General features: G+C 36.7%; 1 protein-coding gene across 1 annotated transcript in view; it reads left to right on the top strand.

Annotated features, from left to right (window-relative positions):
• The window catches only part of PAPOLA (poly(A) polymerase alpha), a 45,449-nt gene extending 34,554 nt beyond the window's left edge, over positions 1 to 10,895 (top strand). Inside the window, exons 16-22 of the mRNA XM_034418426.3 lie at positions 851 to 972; positions 2,976 to 3,118; positions 4,262 to 4,362; positions 5,254 to 5,474; positions 6,619 to 6,681; positions 8,045 to 8,122; positions 8,731 to 10,895. Of these exons, the coding sequence (XP_034274317.1) occupies positions 851 to 972; positions 2,976 to 3,118; positions 4,262 to 4,362; positions 5,254 to 5,474; positions 6,619 to 6,681; positions 8,045 to 8,122; positions 8,731 to 8,826 (824 nt within the window). The 3' untranslated portion in view covers positions 8,827 to 10,895. The remainder of the gene's footprint in view (positions 1 to 850; positions 973 to 2,975; positions 3,119 to 4,261; positions 4,363 to 5,253; positions 5,475 to 6,618; positions 6,682 to 8,044; positions 8,123 to 8,730) is intronic.
• Positions 10,896 to 23,503: the final 12,608 nt, after the last annotated feature.

The raw sequence follows: 23,503 nt of genomic DNA, 5'->3' as shown, positions 1-23,503 counted from the left end.
ATACACACATTGAATGAAAGGGGAAAAAAAATTTAGGATTCGAATTTGTAGATTTTGCAAACTGGGCTCTATCCTCTAGGAAGGGTTTTGTCTATACTTCTTATTTTTAATCTACTATTTAAACTCAATGCTATCTTCCTTTTGGGTAAATAATAGATATAACTCTCTCCTAAGTTACATAAAAAGAAATATTATGTAGCTTTTTGAAAAATTGTTTCCTTTCATATATATCCAGAGTTATCTAAATCCATAAGTGCTGCAAAAAGGAGAGATCGTAATTTTTATAAGCTCATCTTGCATTCCTCTGCATTATTTCTCTGAATGGCTTTTTTAGAAAAGTGGAGACTCTATTTGAAGCATATAGATACTGGAAGGTAGACAAAGAAGAAATAATGTTTCAACCATTTGTTCCTTTATGTGAAAAAGTTCTACTATATTCTGGTTCATTCCACAGAGAGAAGGGATTGTTTTATTTTGTGGGTAGGTGAACTGGATTAAATTCCAGGTTTCAGTTATAATAGTAGGATCTGTTATCTAAGAGTCAAATTTGTATTAGCTATCCATCTCACAATGTGCAACACTGGATGGCATATAACAATTGAACAACAAATGTAGAAACAGGAAACATAAAAAATAAAAAAAATCCAGATTAAAAAATAAATATTATAAAAATATACATACCTCAGCAAAGGGAGGATAAGAATGGTATTGGGAATAACAATGATATTGTATTTTCTGAGGATTATGATTTTGCTGCTTGAATCAGTATATGTGCAGAATGAAATTTATTTCAGGGGAAGTTTCAGCTTTCCGAAATGTAAAATGTCTTCACTTTATTCTAATTATCTAGTTTATAGGCAAGCAATAAACAGCAAGATGTTTGAAATGGATATGAAAATTGCTGCAATGCATGTTAGGAAAAAACAACTTCATCAATTACTACCTAGTCATGTCCTTCAGAAAAAGAAAAAGGTAACATTTGAGTGTTAATGGATATTGTGATAAAATCTCTCTCTCTCTCTTTGTGTGTATGTATGTGTTTTAGTGCTCTGTTGTTTTTGTTATTAATTATTTCATGTATGTACTGCTTCCCCAAAAAAATATTCTTACATATTCATAAGAAATTAATCCCATTTATATTTATCCCACCTACTGGCTTCCTGGTTTAGCTTTAACTTTTAGTTTGGGATGATTTTTGTTCAGATGTAATTACTAATATTTTAAATAGTTTGGTTAATAGGAGTAATGTTAAACATTTGTACTCAAGGCAATAGACAATAGTTTAAAGTTTGTTAAAGATGTTGGCGGTATTAAAACTATCAAAATTATGAAAAATTAGTTGTCACAATTTTGTTTTCTACAAAACACCCTTTCTTACTAAAGCAGGAGGCAGGTAATGGAGGAGAAGAGAGAAAGAAAAAAGGTACAAGTAGTCCTCAAGTTATGACCATTTATTCAGTGACCAAAGTTACGATGGTGCTGAACAAATGTTAGAATGCCCCCCCCCACTGCACCCCACTCTCCTTACTGCAAGTCCCTCCATTTCTGTTGTGACCTAGGCTTCCTGAGTCATTAAAACACATGAATAATCCCAAAAACCTCTTTTATTGCAACAGCTGTGAATTACGTTCATTCACAGCTGAGTCCCAATTAGTCGCACAAAGTCCTTTGGGAGAAGTCCTTCGGGATAATCACCAACTTTTATCTTCCTTGAGACGCTGCCAAAGACCTACTTGGCAAAGCCACCCGGAGTCCAGAATCAAACAGAGATGCCGACTGGGAACAGAATTAACAACTTTCCTGCAAAGGGCCCACGTGCCTTTGCTCCTTTTTTAAGCCTTATAGGAGGGGCCAATCATCTCCAGGCCTTACTCCTGAGTCGTCCCTTCTGTTTTAACTGTTCTTGCCTTCTGGCAGCTCTGTGCATGCGCGCACTAGGAGCAGGCTCCTCCTGTTCCTCTGCCTCTCTGATATATGGCTCTGGAGGCTCCGGAGTCCACACATAACTCCCAGATAGCCCTGGTCCCATCTCTGCCTCTGACGCAGAGCCCTCGTCCGAGCTTTCCTCAGACTCCAGGACTGGCCCATGTTCCTCCCCAGCCTCCTCACTGTCCGACTCCACTGCCAGCTCCGCAGGCTGCTGGCGCACCACAACAACGTCCTGTTTAATGACCTATGACCTGCACATCTGCAGATGGGACTGCGTCAATTGCCATCACTAAGCATTGCGGTCCTGTGAAATTGTTCTTCATGACTACATCACTTACCAAGCCCAGTCCCAATTGCAGTTGTAATTTGAGGACTAGCTGTATATAAGGTCCATTGCTGCACAGAAAAAATGGATCATGTTATTTTTATTTTCTAAAATTGGTACTCTGCTCTTCTCTAATTTCTGACTGGCTAACTACAAATAATACAGGGATGTAGCATTAGCAATGTTTAGATGTTAATTGCAAAAAGCAAAGCTTGTAGGAGCTTAGGATTTTCTATAACACTTGTATACCTCATAACATAATTGTAAGAAAACAGTCAATATATATTTAGTATGCTTATTTTGAAAGCAATATATACTGCTCAAAAAAATAAAGGGAACACAAGCAGAAGACATCCGAGATCTGAATGAATGAAATAGCCTTATTAAATACTTTGTTCTTTACATACAGTAGTTTATACACTGCTCAAACAACTAAAGGGAACACAAAACTACTGTATGTAACGAACAAAGTATTTAATAAGGCTATTTCATTCATTCAGATCTCGGATATCTTCTGCTTGTGTTCCCTTTATTTTTTTGAGCAGTGTATTTGCAGTGCATATATGTGCATGTAGTCCAGAAAGTCCAGAAAGAATGGGAATTGCTGGTGTCCCTGAACAAACTATAAAATGTTAATAGTTGAACAGGCCCATAAGATGATAGTGCTTAATTTTTGTATTACAATATGTCTTTTTTACATGCATTGTCTTCTTGGTTGCAGCATTCAACAGAAGGAGTCAGGTTGACGGCGCTGAATGACAGCAGCCTAGACTTATCTATGGATAGTGATAACAGCACTTCTGTGCCTTCTCCTACCAGTGCTATGAAGACAAGTCCTTTGAACAGTTCTGGAAGCTCTCAGGGGTATTTGTCTCCAATACTTACCGTAATGTTCAGAGCATTATTGGTATCTATCATTCATACTATAATATTTACACAGAGAATCTTTTAACTTTATATAATATATAGTTTCAGATTTTAAAAACTATAAATTTTAAACTGTTTGTGGAGGTCGCATATAACAATGCTGTCCACAGTAGTACAGGACTAACCCCATTTAAGATAGTGAGTGGCATCGATTTCGTCCCCATGCCAGAGTACCCAAGGGAGCCTCCTTCCTCAGTTACATTGACCGAATGGATGGCAATGCTGAGAGAAACCTGGGAGAACGTCAAGAGGGCATTAGACAAGGCGGCACGGTCTTATAAGAAACAAGCAGATAAGCACCGAGCCCCCCAGAGGCCGTTCCAAGTAGGGGAGAAGGTCTACCTCTCCACCAAGTATTTAAGACTCAGACTCCCGACCAGAAAACTGGGGCCGAAATTCATAGGACCATTTCCAATAGTAAAAATAATCAACCCGGTCACAGTACAATTGCAGTTGCCCCGGTTACTAGGAGGATACACCCCGTTTTTCACAGTAGCCTCCTGAAGCCTGTGGTAGGGTCAACTTTAAGGCTGGTGCCACGTGATCCCTCAGGGCCCTTGATTGTTGGAGGCCAGACCCACTATGAAGTACAGCGAATTCTTGAGGGCGCCTCCAATACTTAATTAAGTATTATTAATTTCTTCCTTTAAATTTGGTTCTTTACAAAGATTGTATTGTGTTGTATTGTACTGTACCATACTACTATACATATCCTGATAAATGATATTATTTAATAGATGGGCAGAAATCTATATCATACACTATGCCATGAAGGGCTTTAAAGGTAATTTCCTGCACTTTGAATTGCATTCAGAAGTTCACTGGTAACCAGTGCAGCTTATTAAGCTGTAGTGACACATGGGTCTACCAGATCAAGCATAATACTGTTAATTCAGACATGCAAACCGGTAATCCACATAATTTACTGCAGTTATCAGTCATGTGTTCTACTTCACTGGTTCCATCTTAGTATTACTGAGAAGACGTAAACCTCAAAAGCTTTAGGTGGAGGAGAGAGGAAAGATGCCTTGGTAATAATACCTTCCTGTAATTCATGCTCTTTTTAAAAAAATATTTTAGCAGAAGCAGTCCTGCTCCAGCTGTGACAGCAGCATCTGTGACCAACATACAAGCTTCTGAAGTCACTGTGCCACAAATAAATTCCAGTGAAAGCTCAGGGGGTAAGAAACCCAGATGAATCTTCAAATTTGTTCCTAGATTATTGAAACCCATTTGTCGGGTTTAGATTTTCAGTAGCAATTTATTTGCAGTGTAGAATTAACCTATCATTTGCAACTTTAAATCATTGGAATAACTGATTAAGCAGCAAAATAGAAATGACAAAGTTGTCTTTAGTTAATTTATTTGCTTGTTGATTGATGTTACTGACTTTAGCTATGCACAGGCTTTGAATTAAAGTATATAAGCCAAAACTTGAAATTGGGATGAGGGAGTACAAACCAGTCTTTCTTTGCATGATTAATTCTAAGTAGAACTTGCATATAAGAGAACACTAAAGGTGGGATTTAAATGTATGGCCATATCCCTTTCTCACTTCTACTCAATTCACATACAGTATGCTCATTCAAATACCTCCCTTTCTTCAGCTTTAATATAGGCTTTGTACCTTCTACATTTCTATACAGAATACACAATGTGGACTATAATGCAGACCTGCCTTAGCACAGTTATTATTTTGTCTTTTTTTAGTCTTGTTCAGCATTGTAGTGCTGTTACGTGTGTTCCAAATTTTTTTAATTTAGAATACAAATCAAAACCAAAAACCATGGGTAAATGTCATAGATTTGGTGCTTGCAGTTCCCTTATCATGTTAATTAATTTTCTAGACAGAATATGCAGTTTTTGATAGTAAACCCCGCAGAATAAATTATGTCAAATAAGAAATCATATATTTTGTTTAATTTACTACAATTAAATGAGTCATAAAATGTAACCTCCCTTGATGAAGAATATGGTTTGCTTGAAGAAAATAATTCAAATTTGTTTTTTGCCCTTGAACTTATAAACTAAAATTTGGATGATATTGTAAACATTAAATTATATTTCGATAGGTACTTCAAGTGAAAGCATTCCTCAAACTGCCACACAGCCAGCCATCTCTCCACCACCAAAGCCTACCATCTCTAGAGTAGTTTCTTCAACCCGTGTTGTCAACCAACCACAGAGACCTTCAGGAAACACTGCAACTAAAGTAACTAGCCCTGTAGCAGGTGTGAAGAGGACATCATCTCCCCATAAAGAAGAATCTCCTAAAAAAATAAAGACTGATGAGGTATTTCTATTTCCTTGTTGGCTCAGCAGAACGTTTTTTTCATTTTGGTTCTCTTAGGTCTTGGTTACTAAAAAATTTGCCCATTCCTGAGGGGGAGAGAGTGATGATAAAAGTTTAAAGAAATATTAAATGGAACACTAATACCTTATTGCCATGATGGTGAACCTATGGCACTCGTGCCAGAGGTGGCACACAGAGCCCTCTCTGGGCAGGTGCGCCGTCGCCAGCTGCTCGTCTGGATTCTGGTGCGCGCACTGGCCAGTTACTCTCCTCCGGGTTCCGGCACCTGGTCTTCGCATGAAGACTAGCTGGCCGGCGCACATGCGCACAACAGAACCCAGTTAATCACACATAATATACTTTCAGAAAGCATTTAAAGGTAGATTAGAAATTTAAAAAAAACTATTAATAATTAGTCACAATCTCTGTATTTTCATAATGAGAGATAGTATATAGTTTGATGTTAGAAGACACAAACGTTTTATATATATATATATATATATATATATATATATATATATATATATATGTATAAAACATTTACTCAAAATATCTTTTCTCAAAATAACACAAAAATATCCAAGATGATTAAGAAAACCTTGTTACATAAAAGCATAATGCAAACACAAAATGGAGTTTTGCAAGCTAACTTTGCCGACAGCTTGGAGTTTGATCCTGAAGGGCTCGAGATTGACTCAGTCTTCCACCCTTCTGGTCAGTAAAATGAGGACACAGACTGTTGGAGGCAATATGTTGACTGTAAACTGCTCAGAGAGTGCTGTAAAACTATGAAATGATATATAAGTCTAAGTGCTTTTGCTATAAAATAAGACCAGTGCTTTGTAGCGGGATGAGTCAGAACTCAATATAGCTATTCCTGAATAAATTTTATACAGTGGATTAGCTATTTATGCAATTATGTGACCAGGCAAAACCATGATATCTGCAATTGAATGCTGGTACGATTTCACAATGATGAATGCTCATTATGGCTTTTTGTTCATATTTGTTATGCTCAAGTTTTATGGATTCTTGTGTTCTTAACAGATATAACTTAGTTGCAATTAAATTCTGGATAGACGCTTTATTTTTGTTTCTTGGGGCAGGTTTCCCATTTCCTTGTGATTCTTCTGCTTTATTACAGGACGAAATAAATGAAGATGTTAGTTGCATTGATATGAGTGATCATGATAAGATGGAAACTAAGGTACTTTTCTTATACTGTGTAGGAGCTATAGTGTATTGAATACCTACAAATTTTAAAACAAAGGTATCATTTTCACTCCAGTTGTTATATGTTTTGAGAATCTACTCTTTGACTGAAGACATTCTAATACATATAAACCCTATAGACTAATTTAATTGTCCATCTTGTTTGAAGATTCATCTTTACCAACTCCAATCACATACCTTTGAGAATCAACAATGAGGTCATAAAACTATTTCCTTCACTTGCTTCCTACCCTTCAAACTGTATTGACAGATATGGTACCTCTCAGTAAGAGAGATTTGATAAAGTTAAGAAAATCAGCCTCCAAAGTTTGAATCAAACTAATCCTCCCTGACCACTAGTTATAGGAGTTCGTGTTGCTTGGAAATGGACTTCAACAGCATCAGGAAATCTACAGTTTTCATTTGTCTTTAATTTCTGTATGCTCAAAACGATTAATATTTGTTGATAGCTTAATGATTTAAAAAGAATAATAAAAGAGAAATAATGAGAAATAGCGATAATCAGAGATGTGCCAGGTTCTTTGGCTCAGGGAATTTTCTGGTGCTTCCTGCAGTATTTTATCACTGGAACACACTTTTACATTCAATTATAGGTAATACATCATAACCATTTCTCAATAGCAGAAAATAAAAACAGTTTTACACTCTAAAATGACATTAACAGGAGCTCAAAACAATTATAATGGTTTAAAATTAAAATACATTTTAGTTTTGAAAGATCCAGGACAATAAAAGGTTCTTTAGCTGCAGCTGAAAAGACTACAGCATAGTCTTTACTCAAGTCTCTGCTGGTAGGCATCTGTTGGCTGTCACTTGGCAGAGCACTGAAAAAAGAACCTACAAAAGGGAACTCAGTGGCTTGGATCCAATTCTTACTTTCTGTAAAGAACTTTTTCAACTTTTGGGTGGTCCATCAGAGCAACCAAAAAAGACAAATTCAACACACCAAAAAATAGCAGAATCTTGGTAATCACCTTAACCTCAATTGCTTCACCCCTTCCTTTGCAACCAGAGTGTCCTTTGAAATATGCTTGGGACAGTTATAAATCCTCCAAGGGAAGTGGGTTTGGTGAAATACCCCCTCATTCTCAGTGACTTCAACAGAATCGACCTCAAGGAGTGACACAAATGGGGCAAAATGAAATCATTTTTCAGGGCTCTGAAGGTAGATGTTAGAAGGGGAATGATATAATTGTGTTTGAACTACCTCAGATTATTTTTTTTGCCAAATAAATTTAATAAACTTTGTTAATATTAAAATGTTAGGAATCCAAATAACTCATAATTGAATTGCAGCGATCTACTAAGAAATGTTGGCATATTTTTCTTCTTTTCAGGAACTTTTTGATACAGAATCAGATATGGCCTCTCAGCAGGAAACTCTTCAGACCACAGTATCTCTACAAGCTCCTCAGGTACTAGAATGAATCTATTTCTGTGTTTTGTAGAAATCAAAGCCTTCAACTTCAACTTGACTTCTGACAACTGCATCTTTGCATTTTCTTGGGAGCACAGTAGAAGTGGTTGTGTTGTCTCTTAGATACTACTTTGCAGTCTAGCCAACCAACTTGAATTAAGAGCAACCCTACTTAGTTGCCAAGGTAGGCAACACACTGCCACCTCCTGAGGTATAAAGCTGTGGTCTGCATTCTGATTTGTGGATTCACATAGATTTCTTTGCTTTCTGTGCCCCCATAGTGAATTATGTATAGTGGATTCTACAGCCTTTGACAAAGTTGAACATTCATTACATTTCTGGAATACGGCAGATTGTAATGGGAGCTATTGAATAACCAAAACAACAGTTGGTGAAGAAGCAGAGAAATTTGTTGATCTGTGTAAATTTTCAAAAATCCATGTTAAGTTTATTAGCATCATTCTGAAATAAATTGGCCCAAATTGTAAAATGGGGGGGACATTCAGATTTGAAACAATTACAACAAATGGAAAGTTTCATGTTTAACTTTTTAATAATGTATAATCAAAATTTTATCTAGTATTTCTTCCTTTTTTCTCTACCCAGAAAATGCCCAGTACCGATCTTTCAGATATCCCTGCTCTCCCTGCAAATCCTATTCCAGTTATCAAAAATTCAATAAAACTAAGATTGAATCGGTAAAACCAACCTCAGGGGTCCATAAACAGTATCTGCCAATTTAACCTGTTGTCTTCTAATACTGGAAAGGAGAACAGAAGGTGCAAGACGAGAATGTGAACACAGATGGATTTAGGTATATTTTGTGCACTTCCCTTGCTGGGCTATAATCACTTGATCTGGAAGTCCAGGTTCGTATTTGTGGAGCCAGGAGTACTATTAATGTGTTAGCAACAGTTACATTAAATTCTTTAAAGGATTACTGCCTAAAAAAAGGAATGGGATACTATTTCTAGCCATATTTGATGTACTGATTGGGTTTGTGTTGATGCATTGTTTGGAAGAAAAGAAATTCAGCTAAAACTGGCAAAAGAATTCCTTAAATGCACTTTTATGTACTTTTTTATTGGAATATGACTAATTTTAGTGCTTCAGCTTGATAGATTTTATTTTTATTAAAAAAAATTCTTCAAAATCTTTGACCTTCAAATTAGAAAATGGCTTGATATATTGTATACTGAAGGTAAAAGTATGCACTGTATCTAGCTCAGTCACCATTAGGATGCAGCAAACCCTTATAAGAAAATGTCAAATCTTGAGGTTCTAAGTTTGGTAAAATTCATTTAAAATATTTGATGGGACATGATTAAGAAATTGTCTATTTTTTATTTTTGGGGTTATTTTATGGTGCATACAAATCAGCTATCAAAAAGCAAATAATTGTTTCCTTCAGTTTAATCAAGCCTTCTCCTTATTACCTTCCCATTCCTATTACCATATTTTTTGGAGAGGAAAAAGAAATGTTTGCATTTAATTCATGTTTCGTTTGTATGCACAAAATTGGACTATTGTTGTCAGTGAAATGCTGGTAGTTTTTCTTTTAAGCTCTGTAGCCCTTAGGTACAGATGCTATTTCCCCCCAGAAATGAAATACAGTAAATAAAGTGTGCCTGTGAAGCATAGTCCTGTTTTGATGGCTTTTTCATCATTAAGTATAAGAGTTTTGTATACTCCAGAGGAGTCCTGTCTGCATTACAAAGATTTCATATTTTAAGGCAGATCTTACCTACTCTAGGGTTTTAACAGTTTTATTTTTAGATAGCTCATCTGAAAATAGCTTTACATTCTGAATGTTTCATTTTTTTAGAATCACATTTCTAGCAGGCACTTAAATTATCTGATAAAGCTCTCCTTAACCAGTTGTTTTTGCTTTGTTCTGTAGAGCTATAAAATTATTAGCAAGTTTGTTTAAAAATGGAAATCTCTCATGACTAAACAGAAAGTGTGGAATGCCAGTGATTATCAGATGGAGATAACAAACTACACGTAACCTTGATTTCAGCAAAATTAAGTGGGATGGTTAAACTGCCCTTCCCATTTTTTCTGATCAGCATGTTTAATAACTTCCTTCCCTGCATTGTGCTCAATCCTTCTACATGTGCATTTCCATATTAAAGAAAAAATTAATTGCTCTTTCCCTTTTCCCTATAAGTTAATTTTCCAAAGTCAAGAGAATGTAGCTTACTCACCCTACCTATCTCCTCAGCTACGCAGTAACCAAGATCTTTATTTTCTGCCATTTTGTCTATGAAGTCTAGTATAAAAAATTCTTACCCCTGCCCTCTTCTGCCTCCAGTGATGCAGCTTCCACCCCCTTAAATTTTCCCACACCCTCCTTTGCTCCTTCTCTTTCCCCTGCTGCCCAAACAAGAAGGGTATCAGTTGAAGTGTACAAGCTATCTGTGCATTTTGTGTAGCTATGGAGTTTAGATCGAACTTGCCAGGCACAAATTTAGTCTTGTTTACACATCAGGACATCCCCCGCCCCCTTCATTTTATTAAACGTTTCATGTATCTGCACCCAAGTTTTGCCAAGCTGGGAACTTGGAATCTTTCCTGTATAGTGACTTTTTAATTCTAGTTTTCATAACCTGGAGATCAGACTGTTGCTTTCGCATGATGTACGTAGGTGTCTCATGACTGGAGTTGCTTTGTTTTATAGTATCTGTACTCCTTGTATTTTTCAAGAGCTATTTTGTAAACAGATGATGTATTTCTCCATGGAAAACAATAAAAAAAACAGCACAATCCCACAGTTGCTTGGTTTCTTTTGAATGTATATATAGTGGTATTCCACAATTATTAAATTAGTCTAAATAAGAAACCTAGATGTGAATACAACACTGCTGAAAATAAAAGAAGCGAATTTAAAACCATCCACTAATAATATATATATAGTCAGAATCTGTATTTTTAAAAAATGAAATATTACTGCCTGGCTTTTATTTTTCAAAGGACCAAAGAATATATCCATTACTTAATGCTGCATATTATTAATCTAAATATAGAACTATGGAATAATGAGAATTTAATTCACTTGGGGAAGAGTGGAATTTAAGCTTGAAACTGCTAGTGATATTTCTATTTTTCTTATTGAACTGATCAGCATATCATGAAAAAAGTGTAAGTTAATAGTTCAGCCAGGAGATGGCACTGTTTCTTTCTTTCAGTGAGTAAAACCTGCACAACAATAACAAAGACATACCAAAATCCAGGTACCACTTAATATTATTTTTCCACCAGCTTTGTGGTTAAAACAAATCCACTGAATAGTCTCAATGTTATCTACTCACTTTTATTTCAAACTTGGAAAGCAGTCTTGACTTAAATAGAAGATGATTTACATATCTATTTGGAATGTAGTTAGTTTAAATTAAACATAACAGTTTATAGCAAGTGATTAAGAGTTGCATTAATTTATAATCTTTAGTTAGAAAGTACTATGTTTCAAATATGCATTTTCAAGGAATTTTAGAATTTGCCCAGCTGCCACTGTTTGTGTAGGATCAGAAGTCACTGTGAAACTTAAGTAAGCAGAATAAAGGTCAAAGGGATCTTAATGCAAGTAGAAACTCCCGACTTTTCAAGGAATTTCTATCTGGTATTCTGAGTATATGAATGCATCTTTAAATGACTAATGAAATCAGTTTTTTAAATGAGAAAATATATTCATATATTCCTTAATGTCCATGTATTTTATTTTGTATTTTTATTATATTTCTACATATCTAGAAATTTGGAGATTTCTACACATCCTAGTTAAGAAAACTGAATTTTGAACTGTGGTATTCATTTTTATTGCTAATTTAATAATATGAAAAATAAAAGCAAACAAATTAAAAGTACGTTGCACATGTACTAGAACAGAACTTTTATTAATTATTTTTATTCACTTTAATCTTCAAAGCATTACTTCATTATTCAACAGAATCAGAGTATACAAATTTTGTTGATAGGAGCAGATGCAATGTGAAAGGGTTAAATGAATATTTAAAATCTATAGGCATTAAACATCTGCCACTATTATCACCAAAAGAGTGCTAAGTTTGCTATCAAACTTCCGAGTCAGGATATTGTTATATAAAAAAATATCACAATGAACCATTGCTGGATATTCCATCTGTTTTGGTTCATACTTAGAACCTTAATGGCTTTCAAGTGATGTTTAATATGTCATATTGTTGATACTAAATTCCACAAAGTTTGGCGATCATATTTAGACAAGGGTTGAATCATGACAAGCAGCCTATATTCCGTTTTCAATCCATGTTCATATTCACGATATTTATAGTGCTAAAGGGAACTGATTTTAATTTGCTTTAAGCACATTAGGAATTCCCATCATTGTTTCAATAAAGATAAAGCAAAATAAACTAAAGCAAAGTGTAGAGAAGCTGAATTCAAATAAAATTGTTTAGTAACCAATTGAAAAACTGTGCATTAATTAGTCTATAGAGGCATAACATTAAATTGCTGCTTTTAAATAAGTGTTTCTACCCAAAGAGCTTTTTTTCCCAGTAAAAGTGGGTAGATAATTTTCTAACATAACAGCAGTGTCTAGTTTTTTGGTTTTTTTTAACAATGATTGCTCTGTAGGACAAATAGTATATGACCTCAAATTCTACCTTCCTTTAAATTTAGAGATATGTATTTTGTGTAATGAATAACAGTATTGCTTTGTTCATGACAGGCACCAGATTGAACATCCCACAGAAAATAGTTAAACACGCACATAAAAGTCACATTTTATATGCACATTTATAATAAAAACATTTTTATATAATAGCAGTCATGTTTTTATATGTAGACATTATATGTATGCATATAAAAGTGGCAGTTTAGAATCATAATGGATACAAGTGAGCTACGGATACCTGAATGTTACAAATGCTATAGTTGGTAGAAGTGTTTTGAGATTTTTTAAAAAACAAATATAAAGCTCAGTCCTAGAAAGAGTGTAAATAATATACTGGAAAACTAGCGTACTTCAAGACACCTAGTTTATTTTATTTGTTTCAAGACAGTGTTGATTCTTTGTGACTACCTGCACAGGTCCAAGTAATTCTCTTGACAAGATTTTCAGAAGTGGTAGCTGATGTTGTGGGCTGAGAATATCTGGCCTAAGGTCACCCAGCTGGCTCTGAGCCTGTGGCAGGACTAGAACATGGGGTTTCTAGTCTGGTGCCTTAACCACTATAACCAAATGGATATTCTCAAGATATACTGTACATTTGTATGTCTATGGAGATTCTCAATCCTCCAGGTAAAAAGCATTTTTGGAATTCCCACTTGTACATTTGATAGGAGGCTTAAAAACTTGAAACTATGAAAATTTAAACATTTGAAAACATAGCACATGTGAGAATGGACTTGCGGGGATTATATATTTAGTTCTCAGATTTCTATATTTGGTAAATCCATGGGTTTTCAGTTTGGAATTTCTGTATTGCAACTTTGCCTTATGTTGGATAGAAAAATTGTCTTAGAAAAGTTTGGCCCTTTCATTTTATGTATTGTGATCCAATGTTAAGTCCCACCCAGTGGATGCCCCAGAGAAATATGCACTTCCTGGAATTTTCCATTTCAGTTGTATCTATATTCAGTCTTCTGCTGGAATTGTTACTAAAAAAACACCTGGTACTGAAGTAGTCAAAAAGAGACAGTTGGGAAAGTGTTCTCCTTCAGCAACAGAGGGCATGTTTTGCTGTCACAGCCAAGAATACTGCCTCCAATAGAGAAGTGACTTGCTTAGATATTATGTGAAAGTTATCAGTGATATGGAGGCTTTCAGAGTTTTCATAATAGTAATATCTTTTGTTATTGCTGGTCATTTTTGTTTTATACTGGTATTTGGGTTAGGATTAGTTTCCTTGATCCAAGGGAAAGGAAATATGAGTTTCATTATGAGCTTTGTGGCCTATTCATAATAAATTTATTAAATACTCATAGATTCCCTGGCCTAAAGATTTATGAACATTTTAAACTAAAATACATGTCTGCTTAACATTTAGGAAAATAAATGCTTAACATTTGAGAAAATAATGTTTTGTAATTTTGTTTTATGATGGTACTTGTTTTTAATGTAGGATTTGGATTAGGATTAGCTTCCTTGTATATAAAAATCAAATTTTTGTTCTAAAAATGTCAGATCCATTATCTTTTCACTGAAATATTGCTGTTATGTATAATTCTTTAATTCTTTTATTGAGGAAATAGATTATTTTAATTGACTTAAGTTGGATGAAATACATTTCTAGGATGAGGAATAGAAATAATTTTCAAAATTATTTTTCCCCGTAAATACAAAAACAATTGTGAAAATTAGTAACTGCTTAAATCATGATTAGAAATAGTCCGTTTTTAATATTATTTCTAAATGTCCTAGACTAAATATTCCTTTTTCTCATAGGATAGAAATATTGCTCTTCCACTGTCACTTAATAAAAAAGGGATTATTTTATCTTCAGAATGTTTTGTAAGTATTTTAAGAAGCAATTAATCTCACCAAGTATTTTTTTAAAAGAAAGCTTTTCAAAAGAACAAAATACAAAAATATACATGTTTTAAAAAAAGCAAAAATAACAGCCATGTCAAAATAACTTTTAAAAAAACAAACGCCAAAAAGGCCTGAAAATCATTCAATTCAGTTTGTGCATTATACATTCCAAATTTTGAATATCAACACTTAAAACTGCTCACCCCAATTCCTAATTTGACAAGAAAGAAGAGGCACCCCCAACACAAAGGATTTCCCAGAGATTGAGATAGCTTGACAAAGTCAAGAGGGGAAGCAGTTGGTTGTGAGATTCAGATTCATGCTGTTGCTTGGGCATGAAACTCTTTGGGTGAGCTTTGGTTAGTCTTACATCCCATCAGTGGAGGTGGAACAAATGATGAAAGCAACATTGTGCCTATGAGGTACAGGCTAGAACCCTTTTGTGTGTCCATTGTGACCTTGCACATACAAATGGAGTGGAGCTTACATTACAGCTGTAGGATGCTGCCTCCATTTTAATGAAAGTCCTGGATCCTGACGATGCTCCTAAACTCAAAGATACAGAAAGCTGTATAGATGCATGCTTGGGGTAAGGTAGAAGGGAGGATGTCTTAGTATGGAGGAGTCATAATATTGGGCTTTGGTCCAGCTGCTGCTACCCTACATCCCTCCCCAGTCTGTTCTGTTTATCAGGAAGTTGTATTGCTAAATATCAGACAAATGGACAAGCTTGATCCTTTTACACAATGTTCTTTTCATTATTTTGTTGGGTTGGAAGAAATTAAATGATAAGTATAATTATCATTTAATTCCTTAGTGAATATATATCCTGTCTTTGGAGACTTAAGGCAGCTTATGTATGGATGTCCCTTAATTTTACCGTGCCAGTTACAATAATGGGAAAGGTTTGGAGACACTTAATATTTTTAAAACCTGAATTCCTTTATATTTAAATTTTAATTTCCTTTTTGCTGCTTAATATGGCAGTATTAGAAATATCTGACATATAACACATTCAGCTTTTTGCTAAAGGTTATATGTAAAAAACCCAAAAAGAAGCAGTTTATTGCTTTAAACTGAAAGGTTTTGCTTGTAATTTGTGCTAGATGTTTGTCCACAGAGTATACAAGCTATGTAAAGCAGATTTTATTTACAGCACAATGCTTAAGGCTTAATAGTTGACCTCTCCCCACCCCCTGGTTTGGTAGCTCTGTTTTCAAATCATAGAAATATAGGCAACTGGATCCATATGCAGCTGAATATGTTCAAGTCCTTATTTAAAGAGCTTTGGATATTTTTTAATTGATGAATTAGAAACAAACAGAGGTGGCCCTGATACTGCAAGCTATTTGGTTCAATTAAACTTTCTGGCACTTAGCCAAAATGTCCATCCATTGCCTCCCCAAAACACCTTCATTGTCTTTGTTATATTTTGAACTTTATATAAGCACTTTCAATCATCTGATCTCAAAGCTTTTGGCAAACATTAATTAAGCTTCATAACAGACCTAGAAGCTAAACAAATATTGGGCCATAGGAGTTAGATTCATATTAGATGGATAAAGGAAGACAGAAAGGTTGCAATTTAAGCAAGGTCACCCAGGGAGTCAGCAGTAGGGCTGAAAGGTGCATAGTGATGGACATGGAATCTCTAATTCTCTTGACTCCTTTCCTCCCTCACTGTCCCTTGTTTCTTGATGGTGTGTATGAATGATTAGGATGCAGTCATGTGCAAAAATTTGAATAAGAGACAAATGGAGTAAAATATAACAGACACAAAAGTCACTTGATGATAATATCACCAATAGTTTGCAGATGGAGTTAAATGGGAGAGTATAAAATTTGAGACCCTATTTTAATTATAGCTTATTTGCAGATATATATTGGAACTAGGGAGTTGTGTCCACTAGGTATCAGAAAAGCTGGATTTTGTGGGAGATGGTATCAGAGAAGTATTTTGAGAAGCAATGCCAGGGATTGAAATGTACTTTTAATATATTTATTTGGCAAGTTTTTGGCATGCATAATTAAACTTAAAGGTTAATGGAAATCAACTGTCATGTCAGAAGGCAGAGGTATTATTAAATAACATTTTTATTGTTAAAACCTCTGTGATGAGACATATTAGGCTTAGTCCTTTTTCAGGGAGTGAATGAGCAATAAACATCTTTCCTAAACAAATATATTGTTTATATAGGGCAGTGATGGCTAACCTTTTTGCCATTGCATGCCAAAAGCGTGGAGAGCATGGGGGGGGTCGCACGCACTAGTGCCCACACCCATAATTTATGCCCCCCCCCGTGCATGTGCACACCACACACCCCAGTACCCCCAATTTTGGCACGCAATGGCACCATGGGCCTGGTAGGCCTGTTTTTTGCTCTCCCCAGGCTACAGAGCCTGTCTAGGAGCCTGGGGAGGGCGAAAATGGCCTTCCTCACTCCCCCAGAGGCCCTCTGGAGGCCGGAAATGGCCTGTTAGCTGACTTGGGGTCAGCGTGAGGTCAGCTCCGGTGGGACCGGAAGTTGGCAAAGAAGCTATTTCTGGCCTCCGGAGGGCCTCCTGGGGGGGGGGCGTTTTCACCCTCCCCAGGCTCCTAGACAGGGTATGGAGTCTGGGGAGAGCGAAAAACCGGCCTTCCCCACCTCTGGAGGCCGGAAACAGCCTGTTTCCTGACTTCCGGTGGGCCCAGAAGGCCCAAAAATCAGCTGGCCAGCGCACGCATGTGTGCCGGAGCTGACCTCACATGCCTACCAATATGGCTTCGCATGCCACCTATGGCACATGTGCCATAGTTTCGCCATAACGGATATAGGGGTTTAAGCTTCTCAAGGACTGAAATTCACTTCTCAAGAAGATGTTGATGTTCTATAACAGTGTCTAATATCTCAAAGGGCTGTATGGGTGAAAGCTAAGTTTAATGAAGGCAAAGAAGGTGCTGCCATTCAATGAAAACTCATCAGGGATGAAGAACTGTATTATATTTCTTTAATTCAACCATATCTTTAGGATCACAATTTACCCTCTACCATAGGTTTTTATTACAAAATGTTAGCATGTATTATGTGACAAATAATTATTACTTTGAGACCTGCCGCTCTTTCCTTGTTATATATTTATAGTATTTACTCCCTTTGTTTATTTTATATGTTTTACAATTAAGCCAACAAGACTTTCAGTTGTATATAACAATCTGTTTTATAGTCAGTTCTGAACTGCATGTTATGGGTGTCCTTGCATATAATATTGTGAAATTTATGCTTCCAAAATGCAAAAAATAATTGTGTGAAAAAGCCCACATATCTGTAGGAATTTTCAGAAAATCAGGTCAGTGGCAATTTCGTATTGACTGCAAACACTATGGCAAACCTGGGTTTATTGTTTTGTAATGTGTGAAATGGCCCTAACATGCTAATTAAAATGTTCTCTCCAGTTTCTATTCAAAATCATAAGGGAATAACAAAGCACTTGATGCAGGCTGTTCTTTGACAGTGCTGTTTTCCCACTTGCCTCTAATTACACTGTTAACTAAATACAGAAATTTGAAGGGGAGGGGAAGGAGAGATTTTGATTAATGATAATGACATCATCAGGGCAACTTGCATTTTTTTAAAAAAATGAAACCTGGAAGACTTCTAGAGTCCAGCAGTGATCTTGGGCAGTCATCTACCTGGGTTTGAAATCATATAGAAAAAGTTAAAAGGAATGAAAAATTAAGCTGTGAAGTTAATTGCACTGATCTAATTGGACAGAACTACTATTGAATTCCTGATAGAGAACTTTCACATTCCCTTCTGCTGAAGATGGTAGCGATTCAATCTGGGTGTAAAACATGCATTCTGTATGGTTCTATACGCAAAGCATATGTTCTTCCACTGAGCCATCTGATTATGTATTTATGGGTTATTTAGTTCCATAGAGAAACAAGACACCTTCTAGCAGCAATCCTATAAATCCTGAAAGCACACTCATGAAATCAAATCTCAAATTAGTTAATGCAACAACAACAAAAAAAAAACCCCTATATAATTCCTGATAGTAAAGGACAGCAAGTGAGATTTAACAAAAAAATAATCTAGTTTTCCTCTGACTTGGTAGTAGAACGATGTCAAGAGCTATGATGTTGAAGCTCTTTTCTTTAGAATTCATTCATTTTTCTATGGAGAAGAACAAACCTCACATGCCTTCCCCAAACCAAGGGATGCACTGGCTCTATTGGGAGTCACAAAGGGAAAACACAACTTTTGGATGAGGTGAATCAGCTTATAGGTGGGGCTTTACAATGATAATGCAAGAGTCTATGGAAACTCCTCATTTGTTCATAAATATTTTCAAAAACAAGGGTTTTTTTGAACTGGCTAACTGTCTGGCCATCTTTTCCTCTCCTCCTCTCTGAATTTTGAACTGGGAAATCACATGCAGAGTTCTTTAGCTGTGTAATTGTTTTACATGTTGCCTCTCTAGCAATTATCACATGAAATTCAGGGATGTTATAGAGAATAGTGGTTTGGAAAAGAATCAGATGAGCTGGTAAAGTCCATGGAAGTTGATCTCAAACATTTTCCAGGAAACTAAAACTTCATCAAATAACAGATTTGTTTCTGGCAGAGTAATGACTTCTTTGTATAGTGATACAACAGCACATCCCTTCCAGTTGATATCACTCTTCACTTTCCAAATGAATGTGAATTGTAGCTTCTGATTAGCCCAGCAACCGTGTGAATGTCAATCTAAGTTTTGCAAAGACTGGTTAATATTCTGTATGTGAGGAGTATTTTGTATTATGCAGATGAGACTCCTGTTCATCCAGCTGATCAGGACACTCTGTGAGTGTGTGAGTGCATCTAAGCTTCCCTGTAATTACACTGCGCACAATCAACTTTGACATCCTTCTCTCTTCAATGCGCTGCATCTCATTATTGCAGTCTTCCCATGGAATGTGTGAAACTTTTTGACCAGGCCATAGTAATTGAAGTAAACACTCTTTGGTCTTGAGTTGGCATGAAGCCAGGAAAGCTATGTGGTCAGAGCTGGAAAATGGCCACAAACGGCTGCTCAGTGTTTGGCACGATCAAGCCTTCAAAAGAAAGCAGGTGCCCTCCTGGCATTTTATAAAGAGAGTCATTTCTGAATGCAAGAGACTTGTATTTTGCATATTAGCATGAGTGCCAATATAAACCCAGCTGTGTGCAACATAAAGTGAAATATATATTTCAAAAACTAGGACACAGCTTTTCTATGGAATAATCGCAAAACATTTGCATATGGATAAGCAATTTCTCTTTTAAATGTTGGCTTTTCTTTGTTTGGAGGAATTTCCCTCCCTCCTCCTCATGTTTTCCATCATAAACATGGTAAATGTTTTAATGTTTATCCAAGGTGACAATAGAATTGCCTGGACATATCTGAGCATAATGTAGGCAGGTGCGCTGCAAGTTGAAGCACTAAATGCTGAAAGCTGCATCTCTGCAAGGCTGCTGTTTGTGCTATCCCACGTCCATCCCACCCTAGGTTTGATCATCCGGTCTGAAGAAAGGCTTTGTCTTGAATGGTGTGCAATTGATTTTAGGATTCAACTTCCATTATGTTTCCACTGGGACACTGAAAAGTGAAAGGGAATTATTTATTTCCTAAAATTGTATGCCACCCATCTCATCAAGGCGACTCTAGGTGTTTTACAGAATAATATAAATAGGATCCCCTTATCTACCAGAGCTACATAGGGGGGGGGAGTGTGGTGATGTCCTTGTAGAACTCCTGTGTGGACCATCCAGATCACTGAATCCCACTTCTCTGTTCTCCTTAAAAGGAGAATAATGGGGCAGACTTACCTATACTTGCTGTGCCTACATGTACTTGACACAACTGGTATTACATTGGCTTTTATTGTAGAATGCATTGCACATTCATAAGTGCAACCATAAGTTAACATCACTGGATATTCTTCAAGCTACTTTTTTTTTTTAAAGAAAGGGATACTCCTCCCACAGAGGGAAAGCTTCTTCCCTCTGACCAATACAAGCAACAATGAACATGAAAATAACAAAAGCATTTGCCATCACCATCTTACCTGTCTAGCCTCTCTGAGCCACAGCAGACGTAGAAGATATGACTGGTAAGAGACGATACAAGTGGGAAAGATCAACAGAGAGGATTTGGTGACGCAGTGATTAAGGAGCAGTATTGCAAACTCTGTCCACAGTCCACAGTTTGATCTGGATGGGGCTCAAGGTTGACTCATCTTTCTAAAGTTGGTAAAATGAGGAATGTTGGGGCAATATGCAGATAATTCTTGCATTGTAAACCCAGAGAGTGCTGTGAAGCACTATGGGGTGGTATATACGTCTAAATGCTATTGCGATTGCTATATGGTCTACTCTACCCTAAGCATGGGAAATATAAAGGATGGAGTGGGGGAGCTGAGATGCAATGGTTCTCTAGCCAGACCAAGTTCTTGTGTAGACGTTGAGCAGGTTAGACCTAGTCCTAATAAGAGAGGGACCCTCTTTTCACTGACTCAAAAATGTGGGAGACAAAATTGTAAGATGTAAACTCCAGAAGAGATACACCGGCCTGATTTCTACATTCTGCAGGAGGCAGCTCTTCTCTATAGGTATGGCTTTATTTTGTCTGCAGTTAAGCAATTTATCTAGCAGTATTATCTCTATCAGCTTCTGCTGTAATCAAGTCTCTGTTTGCAGGATTAAGTATATGGCAAAATGTAGTGCTGAGCTTGGTGGGAAGTCCGGTTGGACTGACATTATCAGGGCCTGTATATCCAGGCCAGTCTTCTTGTCTCTGGCATCATTGCTATGTGTTTTGACTATAAACCTCAGAAATAATTAATGGAAGAGCAGCACAGAAGTGCCTTTTACTTCAGGGGGAAACAGGCCAGGTGATCTTTTGTCAGCTTAAATTATTCAGGTGCCAAATTTGGAGGGACAACCTGAAGGCCCTTTCATTCTTTTCTAATTGGATTTGGGGGGCTGGGGCTTTACACTGGTTTTGAACTGAACTCTCATTTTCAAAGAGAAAATTAACTCCAGAGATCTATGTGGTGGTATTACTACTAATCTGAATAAAGTAGGGTACATGAGGATCTTCCCTTGTACAAGAAACAGAAAAATAATTCAGCTTGTACCAATTGTTCTAGCAGTTCCTAAACCTTTATTAAGAAATGCCCTAATGAAATATTCATTCTGAACACATCTCCCTTTATCCACATTAGCTCCATCTACCAATAAGTGTGGTAAAATCACAGAGGGGACACAGGATCTTGTAATGGGCTGATACCTCTTGCTTTTCTACATGGGAATGAAAATCTTTCTTCATTAGTGAAAGTGCCAAATGCTCTCTCAGTGAGCCTAAACAATCCTAGCTTGCCTTAACTTCTGTTTTGATAATTTTGATTTGTTGGCATTGTTGTTTTGTATTGGGGAGGGGGCATAATATTTTTTTTTTCATTAACAGGTGCTAGCTTTAACAATATTCATTGCCTTTTCAGTTCTGGTAGATTTAATAGCAGAGTAACTAAATGGAGTTTATATAGCTTATCCTGTATATATTTAGAGATAAGAAGTTCATTTAGGGATTAGGGAACGCTTCTTGTATATGCACCATTAAGCACAGCACATCTGCTACTGAGCTGGCAATCAGCAGAATATTGAGAAAAGTTATAAAGGATTTTTTTTTTTTTTTGCACATTTGAACAGTCGCTCTCAAACACATTCGTAGTAAGGATATTTGCATATTGGAGGAATCAGATCAGAGATTTGCAGCTCAAATACATGAGGAGACCAGCAAATTATAAAGTTTTCAAGGAGTGGTTGGTGGAGGAAGGGGAGGAGGAATACTAGATCTGAACTTTGTAACGATCCCTCCCATTCTCTGTCTCTGGAAGTAGATCTGTGAAATTCAAGAACACAAAATCAGAGATAAACCCCAGCGCTTCCCTTATAATGTTATGACTAGCTGGTTCATCTATTTTAAAGCAGCATGGTAAAGCAGAATAACAACAGTGAAATGGCAAAACAAGTACTGTATTTTTCGGAGTATAAGACACACACACACACACACACACAGGGTGAAAATTTGGGTGAGTCTTATACACCGAATGTAGCCCTGCCCACCTGCCAGCCCCCACCCTTTGGCCTCTGCACGTCCTCTTAAACAGAGTTTTTGGAGGCTGCAAACACAGCCTCTCAAACGGAGAGCTTCTCAAACAGCCTCCAAAAGCTTCGTTTGCAAAGGAGCTTCACTTTGCAAAGGCAGCCTCTCAAATGGAGCTTTTGCGGGGTGAAAAAGCAAGGTGCAGAGGCCAAAATGGCAACCCAGAACAGCTGCTGCCTTGTCCAACCGGTTCAGCACTTCCCCTGCTGTACTCACTGGAGTGCCCTGTGACGATCAGCTGCCTTTTTGAAGCTGCGTATCTGCCCCAACAAGGCTCGTGTGCGCTTACAACTAGCAAACCTGTTGCTAAAGTTCACCTCTGGGAACAGCTGATTGGGGGTATTCCAGAAGGCGATCCACCCGCCAAACAGCTGCTCGTGCAGAATCAGGCTAATGTGCTGAAGCTGACCAGGCTGTTTGCTAAGGACGCTAGCCAGATGAATACCGATGGATGCTGGTAGGCAGAGGCAGATTTTTTTTCTTATTTTCCTCCCTCAAAACTAAGGTGCGCCTTATACTTTGGAGCGTCTTATACTCTGAAAAATAGATAATAGATTATGGGAGTCCCTCTCTTTTCCCAGTTAGTTCATATTTATTTAATTATTTTAAATCTATTTTAACTTTTGTGTACAAATGTTTTATTTTGGCTGTTCACCGCCCTGAGTCCGAAAGGAGAAGGGCGGTATAGAAATCTGA

This window comes from Pantherophis guttatus, chromosome 1 (assembly GCF_059756535.1).
Source record: "Pantherophis guttatus breed Tessera chromosome 1, ASM5975653v1, whole genome shotgun sequence".
NCBI classification, from domain to species: domain Eukaryota; kingdom Metazoa; phylum Chordata; class Lepidosauria; order Squamata; family Colubridae; genus Pantherophis; species Pantherophis guttatus.
This window is presented reverse-complemented; position numbering and strand designations above follow the sequence as displayed.